The following is an 8,481-nucleotide window of genomic DNA, read 5'->3' as shown; positions in this document are numbered from 1 at the left end:
ATAATAATAATGAAATAAATAAAAAATAAAAACAAAAATTTTGACTAAAATTAAATTAACTTTAGAGTTAGAGGCTTTTATTTTCGTGGCGCTGCTTCCTTCCGCTTGTCACTGCGTCAGATGTGACGTATATTCCGGCCGCCAACGGCGACAGCGCTTTTTCGCGGTAAAATGAAACAGATCATCTGAGGCGGGTCAGATTTACTCAGAGTTCTTGGATTTAACAGCCAAACTCGACCTTTCTGCTGTAACTGGAGGTTAGCGGTCGTGTTGTTCAGACATTCAGGCCGTCGGTGTTGTTATGCAGAGAGCCGAGCAGAGCTAACGTTAGCCACAACACTGAGCCTCCTGACGTCCCAGTTCACTGCAGGCAGCACAAAACATGGCTCTAGTAACCGCAGAGGAGCTGCAGTCAGAGCTGGACATGTTCAGCATCCCCTGCCAAGATGAATCCGTCCTTGACAAGAGTAAGTAGTTATAGCTGACGGTTTATGACACATCTCAGCTGGACTGAAGTGTTGTTGCCAGAACTCTGTTAGCCAAACAGCTAAGTTTACTGTTGCTTCAGCCAAGTAGGATATACTTTTGTAATACTTTGCCATATTTAGAGTTTTCTGTTGTCATGAAACTATGATATGTATGTGCCTGTATGCCTTTAAATGTCTCCTGTATGTATGCATGTGTATAAGTTCGTAGTTATAGCACATTTATTGTGTCTCTTGTTCACACTGGACCTGTTCCTGTTTCCCTTCATGTCTCCTCTGTCTCAGTGTTGGAACAGTGCATCTGCTACCAGCTCCAGGCTGATGAGATGCTGCATCAGTGGGTGGCCTACGGCTCCAAAAAAGGTGGACCGAAGCTCACCATGGACACCCTGGACCAATTTGAACATGAGGTACCATTTGGTTGTTTTAGTAGAAAGTGTTGCATGTAATCTGGAATGTCTTGGGGTTTGTTTGTTTGTTTGTTTGTTTGTTTGTCCTTACAGTATGTGTCTATTTTCTTGTCAGGTTTTAAAGAAGAGGACCAAATCCAGACAAAACTTCAGAAAAGAAGACAGTCATAACAGAACCAGAGACATTCAGACAGTACATGATTTGTATCCTTCACAGTAAACTCTCAAAAACAGATGTTCAGAAACTGAATCTGGTCTTTCCAATTAGTCATGTCCCTTTTACTCTTGGTAAATTTCAGCCCATAAAATAATCATAGAAATGTTAAACAAATGGGTAAATACAATTCAGCTCATGCAAACACAGTGAATAAAACACTAGCAGCTGTAGTGGAATTAGCAGCAACATCAGTGACTCAGTAAATTAAGTGCTTCAAGTACATTAAAAACATCTTTTCTTTTGCAGTTATTTAAAGATAAGATAAGATATGCCTTTATTTATCTCACAGTAGAGAAATGCACATTGTTGTCAGCAGCAATACGCATAGAGATACACACATACTCGACAGAAAAATGTACATATAAATATAAGAAATAGTGCAAACAAGTATAAAAGTGCACATAAAAGGAGAATCATGCAAACAGAATGTGAGAATGGGCTTCTGAATGGGGAAACCTGCAGAGTGTTACGGGATATGTGCTGTTCTGAAACCTGGAGATTCTAGTCTTAATGTTTTGTTGTTTGGTAAAAGAAGGAAATTAAAAATGTTGTTAACCAGATGAGAAGGGACTTTTAGAACTATGAGGCTCTTCTTTTGTAATCTAGCCTTGAGTGTCTGAAGTTCAAGAGATTCTGATTCAGGAGAGCACGTCCAATAATCATTCAGTACCTCCAAACGGCTTCAGTGACTCCTCTGTTCAATTCACCACTTGTAAAGTGAATCCTCCTGCTGCAGCATCGAGTTGTGTATCATGACGTCAAACCAGATGTCAGTTAAGTTCATGATTCACAACCACAAAGACACTCCAAGTGTTTAGCAGCTTCGGTTTGATCAAAAAGCTCACACGGTGTGAGCAACACCATATTGTCATAGTAACATGCTGCATTTGGTTAATTCAAGTGTCCAGCTGCACCTTCTTAAGTTAGTTTGTTGGTGTATGGTAACGTTGTTGCTCTACAGACCTTTACAAAGCTTTTCTCCAGAATCAAAGTCGAGGAAGAGGAGGAGAGCCTCTTAGACGCCTACTCTACTCCTGCTAAGGTGAGGTGGTGCTTAATGCTGAGCTTCTCTTTCCACACTGTTCACTCTGAACTACTTTTCTGTTGAAAGCTGCATGTTTATAGTTAAGTTTTGTGTTGCCTAACAGACTTTCTGCAGGGTGAGTTTGACTTTTCTTGGTTTTCTGTATCAGATCTTGCTCAATAACTGTGTTCTGCTCTGGCTTTTTTTGTTTCTGTACAGGGCTCTCAGAAACGACCACTAACCACCCCGGAACACCCTCATTCCAAGAGGAGTGCGGCTCTGTTAGCCAGCCCAGGCCTGCTGCTGTCTCCTGCCAGCTTCTCTCCCAGGTACGCTACAGCACATGCAGTCAGTCTAGGAGTTGCTGGGAAACCACTGAGATTTTAACAGCATCGTCTCCCGTTGCCATGGACAGCATCGGCTTGTGTGGTGATAGTTCTTGTTTAGGGAGTTATCAGCTTGAAATCTTTCAAATTAAGAGTGATTTCGACTTTTGATTGGCCTTTGTTGTTCAGCTTTTTGTCACAGAAGACTGGCTTGTTGTTAGTTCCATTGTTGCTCCTTCTTAAATCAAAGAAAGGAAAAAAAAAACAGTGAAATTAAAGCTTAAAATTTTGAGCTGGGCATTTGTAGCAGAATGAATAAACCCTGGCCCTATTCCCATCTCTCTCTGGAAGCGCTACACCCTCACAGAAGTACAGCCAGCGAGGAGGGAAAGGTGAGGTGGTGGTCACGTTTGGGGCCGTGCAGGGCACCCGTTGGGTGGGCAGGAAGAATCCAGGTGCGGGCGTCCAACCAGAGCTCCTGGAAGGCCCTGACGACTCCCTCCGCTGCAGCTACAAATACATGTTCCAGAGGCTGCGAGATGTTCGAAATGGTAAGTAGCTACACCAACTTATTGGTGGTCAAAAATCTCTTTTCCCGTGGCACAACACTGTTAGTTAGTTTCTGTCAAGCCTAATGTAAACAAGAATGTATGACATATATGACACATTTAGAGCAGCTGGACATTGTAGTTCATATTTTTGCGGGTTTTTTTTTTCCTTTTTCCCCTCCAGTGTTGACGGAGAAGATTGAGGAGTTGGGAGAAAACTTAAGGACTCACTTCAGCATTGAAGAATTCTCCCCCGTCTCTCTGCCTGCCCAGGTACACAAGTGTTATTGCTGTAGAAAACTCATAAAATCATCCAAGTTTAAGTTTGGGATTCCTCAAAGTTAAAGATAAATAGTAGATACAGTTGTGATTATTTAAAACAGCAATCAAATTTAAATTTTAGATTCTTGTTTTAGATTTGAACATGCACTAAATAGTAAGGCACTGTATGTGAATCCCTTTAAGTGCAATTTATATAAAGTGTATTAATTGTAATTGTAGAGTCGTTTACCAACTGCTTACTTTGTTGTGTTCACATCTCTCCACCTCCAGGACAGTATAACCGTGTTGGGTCAGGTTTGCTGCGACAGTAACGGCAAACTCAACGCACAGTCGGTCCTGTTGGAGGCAGGACCAGAGCAAGGTGGTCAGCAAGTACCTGTTGACCTGTCAGAGCTCAAAGAGTATTCCCTGTTTCCCGGTCAGGTGAGCTAAAAGAAAACATTTGTTTTTACAGAACAAGCTGCAAACGGCTCTGTTCTGAAACTCTCTTTTTTCAATTATAATAGTAAATATTTTTGACTATTTCTATGAATTCAAATATCTATAATGCTCCACTAATTATTGCATTAAACTGTGCAGCCATCTGCTCAGTACATCGTGGTATTAATGAACACTCACCAGGCGGTGGCCTCTCCTTTGCCTGCGCACTTAAGTCTGTGTGCAGCAGGTTACAAGACCACCAAGAGTAACAGAGCATGCCAAGGACATGGGCTCGAGACTAACCCAGAGTCTGACCGAGAACTCTGACAAACGTAAAACAATTCCTGCATAAGAACAAGTGTCTGCCTCTAGCAAAGGGAAACCTCAATCAGCAGACACATGAAGCAAGTTCAAGTGCTTTATAATAACTTGTTCACTTTTTTTTTCAGCTCTACCAGAGTAACCCACGTGTTATAAAACATTGATGTTGGAGTCTTTCTTTTGTTCAGGTGGTAGTGATGGAGGGAATGAACGCTACAGGAAGAAAGCTGGTGGCTTCTAAACTCTATGAGGTCAGCTATAAGTTAACAAGTTTCTCTACGTTCTACAATTAGGCCGGTTCAGAGTACCTCAACATTTAAAAGAACTTTTAAAATTGAGTCTGTTTGTGGTTCTTATGGTAATGATCTTTTCTTTTTAGGGAGTTCCTCTACCTTTCTACACTTCTAATGTTAAAATGGAAACTGATGAAGGTAAGGAGCAATGCTGGTTTATAACTTATAACACATGGAACACTTTATCCTGGAACTCTGCTCACAACTTTGTTCAGTGATTAAATGAGGAGGATTTACACACAGGAAGCTTTCATGTATAAAAGGATTCGTAACTGTGCTGTCGTCTTGTGTCGAGTAAGTTTGTTTTCTCCTCACTGCCGCGCTTCATCTCTTGTAATTGCAGAACCAATGAACGTCCTGGTGGCCTGTGGACCCTACATGCCCTCTGACAGCCTGACCTTTGACCCTCTGCTGGACCTGATCAGTGTCATAGTCAGGGATCGTCCTGACGTCTGCCTGCTGGTACTGTTTCCCTTGATGCTTTCATAAACCCTCTTTTTGTATTTTACAACCACAAAATTCTGATTCTTGCTTCTGTTCTCCAGCTGGGCCCGTTTGTGGATTCAAAACATGAACAAATTGAGGTAGGAATGAAGTGGACAGCTGCTAGTTTAATGTTTTGCATGAACCAGTCTAAATTCTTTTTGTTAGGTGTGTTCACTGCTTGTGTCCAACTCTACATATCAAGTAGTTTGATCCTGAATATGTGTCACCATCTCTGATCTCCAACTCTCTCTCAAATAGAAAGCCCAGGTGACTGAGACGTTTGAGGCCATTTTCTCAAGATGCATCGAAAGCATTGTGGACGGCACCAAAAGGTACGTCTCATCTCCCCCAAAAGGGGGCCGGCAGCTTCCATAAACTCTTTAGATTTCTGGTGAGGTCCCACAGACTAGTTAAGTTATAATTCAACACTAACAATGACACTTTTCACTTTCTACTCTCCTCATGCGATCTTGTATTTTGCCCAATTCAGAAACCTTTAACCACATTGAAGCCTTGTGTTCTCTTTCATCCAGTGTTGGCTGTCACCTGGTGTTCGTGCCCTCTCAGAGAGACATCCATCATCATTTCATCTACCCACAGCCACCGTTCACGCTGCCAAACCTCAGCAAGGACCAGGCCCAGGTCAGACTCACAAACACCTGACTCTACTACTGTACATGTAAACTAGATAAACTGCTTCTGTTCATCACAAAGGAGGTTAAGAAGTTTGTGTTTTTTTTCTTTAAATCTCAAGACCTCAAGTAGAATCCTACGGCTGATTTTCACTTATGACTTGAGCCGTATGTTAGCAAGATTCAGGCAGAGGAACAGAAACAAATGCACTCTGACACATTACGATCGGTCTAGTATAATGTGTCTCTTCGTACTCTGCAGCGTGTCACCCTGGTCCCTGACCCCTGCACCCTGCTGATCGACGGCGTGACCTTTGGCGTGACGTCCACAGACATTTTGTTCCACATGGGTGCAGAGGAAATCAGCTGGTGAGGAAGACTCAGAATATCTCTTTTTATTATCCACATACTTTGATCCAGCAATGAAGATCAGTTAGATATCAATTTGAGACGAAAATGAGTTGATGATCTACATATTTAGTGTTGCAGGCAAGACAGTTTTCTTACATTATAAGCAACCTTAATATTGCATATTATTGATTTTACTGTGTATTTCAATGAGTACCTTCACTGTACACACTGTTGAAATTAATGTTGTGTTGCAGTGGCACTGGATCGGACAGATTCTCACGCATTCTGAAGCACATGCTGACCCAGAGGAGGTGAAAGTCCTACAATAATGTCCCTTTACTTTACTTTTTTTTTTAAGTTGAACACCATTTATGACTCCTTTGTCTTTACTTCCAGCTACTACCCGCTGTACCCGCCTGTGGAGGAGGTGAACATGGATTACGAGAAGTTCCAGAGCTTCGGCCAGATGCCGCTTACCCCTGACGTTCTCATCATTCCCTCTGAGCTGCGCTACTTCGTAAAAGTACAGTAACATTTTTCACATGTCTAAAAATTTGGATTGAAAGCTTCGGTGAAGTTGAAACAACTTCTAAAATCTCCCCGCTGTCCTCAGGATGTGGCCGGCTGTGTGTGCGTCAATCCCGGTCGGCTGACCAAAGGCCAGGTGGGCGGGACGTACGGCAGGATGCTCATTCAGAGCAGCGCTACGCCAGAGGATGGAAAGAGAGTGAACCCCTGTTTGACTGCTCAGGTGGTGAAAATCTAACAGGAGTAAAGACTTTAAACTCTCACTGTCACCCAAAATGAGCTGACTTAACCAGGACCAGTTTTCTCTCCAGGTGTGCTGAGGAAAGCCACAAATAACTCACTGTACTGTTTAGCAAATTTCCATGTTGATTTATTTTTGTATTACAGACATATCAGAATGCGCTGCGCTCTGGTTGGTGGTTTCATAACTTGTGGAATATCAGTCTCTCAAATAGAGGAGCAACAATGTCTTCAATAAATTATCGTCACTCTTTGTACAGTTTTCTTTGTTCTGTAGAGTGTTATTGTTGTTACTCTGTGGTTTCATTCAAAAGGTTTAAAATGTTCCTTTTCTTCAGTATCTCATTTACTCTGTTTGGCCGTGTATTAGGTTGCTACAGTGTGCTTCTTAAGGAGGAAAATTAAACCTGCTGCAAAACCCTACTTCAAACTGTTGTCCAAAAATAAAATAATTGTTTAGTTTGTGTAAAGCAGTCTGACATAGTGGAGCTATTCCAGTTTAGATTGCAGCATAAAAACCATATTTAAAGAATGAAATATTAATATGTGAATGAGACACATATTCCAAATAATCCAGCACCACTAATGAGAGTGAATGAGCCTTTCTCTCCACCTCTTTGCACCACAATTACTTTTGCCAAAAGAGACACATAAGCAAAGCTAAAGATTAATTTAACAGGGAGCATTTTTTTCCCAGATTTTCTATCGATACCTCAATAATGTAATCAGGAATTCTTGTGGCCTCAGTAATCGTATTGACAGATATTTTTGCACCATTTGTATAATCATTTCCAATCAAAGGGTCTAAAAAAAAGTTAATATTAACACACTGTTGTTTCTTCCTTCATATATTGTTTTAATATGTAATAAAATATATTACTCTTACATCATTTTCTGGAAGATCAAAGTAGGTTTCTGTCCTTGAGTCTTGGGTTTAGGCAGTTTAGTCATAAAAGTCATCAAACTCATCAGAGTTGTTTGGGAGATTTGTCTTCAATGTGTGTTGCTCCACTTGGAAAATCTTCACGCTGTCAGAAAACACTGGAAAACAAATCAGAGTGAAAATCTATAACGTATTTTATGCATCTATGTTGTCTTGTTGTTGTAATAACTAATTATACTATACCTTTGGGCTTCTCCTCAGCTTTCAGCTTCTTTTCTCTAAAAGATATGTAAAAAAAATAAATAAATAAATCACATTTCATGATCTAATTTATGCAGATGAAGGGAAATACAACAGTACTTACTCCTCCTTTGTTTGCTCTTGAGGTGCGAGGAGATTCTCAATATCCTCATCACTGCATTCATTTGAGTCGTCGTCACAGGATCCTGTTTTGCTCTCCTCCTCCTCTTCCTCCTTCTCGTCACCCTCATCATCCTCAGCTGCTTCTTTAGGAATAACCTTCACCTGTATAGACCTAAAAAAGACACGATTGCATTAATCAAGTGAGTCCCACATGTGAGGAGTAATATTTAATTCCTCTGTCATCTTACCTCTTTTCCTGCGGTGAGATGATGCTGTCGTCTGAATCTCTGTCCTCTGGTTTTCCTGCTTCATCCCACCTGCTCTCCTCTTCCTCCTCACTCTCTCCATCTTCTTCTTTATTTGATCCCTCCTCATCTTCTCCTACATTGTCCTCACTGCCTTTGCTTCCATCCTCATTCTCCTGTTCATCTGATTCCTCCTTATCTTCTATTTTGTTCTCACTACCTTCACTTCCATCCTCATCTTCCTCTTCATCTGATTCCTCCTTATCTTCTTCTATCTTGTCCTCACCACTTTCACTTCCATCCTCATCTTCCTCTTCATCTTGAGAGGACGAGGCAGAACCCTGTTTTCTATTCTCACCGTCTTTTTTCTTCACACTGTTTGACTGTTCTTTATCATCTCCCTGATCTTCCATCTCCTCCTCCTCCG

General features: G+C 41.3%; 1 protein-coding gene across 1 annotated transcript; it reads left to right on the top strand.

Moving 5' to 3' along the window:
- The first annotated feature begins 177 nt into the window (after positions 1-177).
- pola2 (polymerase (DNA directed), alpha 2) lies at positions 178-6,825 on the top strand. The gene is made up of 18 exons (XM_008280331.1): positions 178-467; positions 771-895; positions 1,011-1,099; positions 2,097-2,154; positions 2,356-2,465; positions 2,814-3,013; positions 3,195-3,283; positions 3,563-3,715; positions 4,222-4,284; positions 4,413-4,464; positions 4,670-4,788; positions 4,872-4,910; positions 5,071-5,144; positions 5,346-5,454; positions 5,707-5,813; positions 6,050-6,106; positions 6,192-6,318; positions 6,409-6,825. Exons 1-18 carry the CDS (start codon positions 383-385, stop codon positions 6,559-6,561), a joined length of 1,809 nt encoding a protein of 602 aa, XP_008278553.1. The 5' UTR covers positions 178-382; the 3' UTR covers positions 6,562-6,825.
- Positions 6,826-8,481: the final 1,656 nt, after the last annotated feature.

This window comes from Stegastes partitus, unplaced genomic scaffold (assembly GCF_000690725.1).
Source record: "Stegastes partitus isolate 25-593 unplaced genomic scaffold, Stegastes_partitus-1.0.2 Scaffold190, whole genome shotgun sequence".
Taxonomy (NCBI): Eukaryota; Metazoa; Chordata; class Actinopteri; family Pomacentridae; genus Stegastes; species Stegastes partitus.
This window is presented reverse-complemented; position numbering and strand designations above follow the sequence as displayed.

Coding starts and splice junctions, on each gene's coding strand:
- pola2 (XM_008280331.1), top strand. CDS start 383: ATGGCTCTAGTAACCGCAGAGGAGCTGCAGTCAGAGCTGGACATGTTC. Junction 896..1,010: donor TGGACCAATTTGAACATGAG/GTACCATTTGGT, acceptor TTTTCTTGTCAG/GTTTTAAAGAAGAGGACCAA. Junction 4,465..4,669: donor TAAAATGGAAACTGATGAAG/GTAAGGAGCAAT, acceptor TTGTAATTGCAG/AACCAATGAACGTCCTGGTG.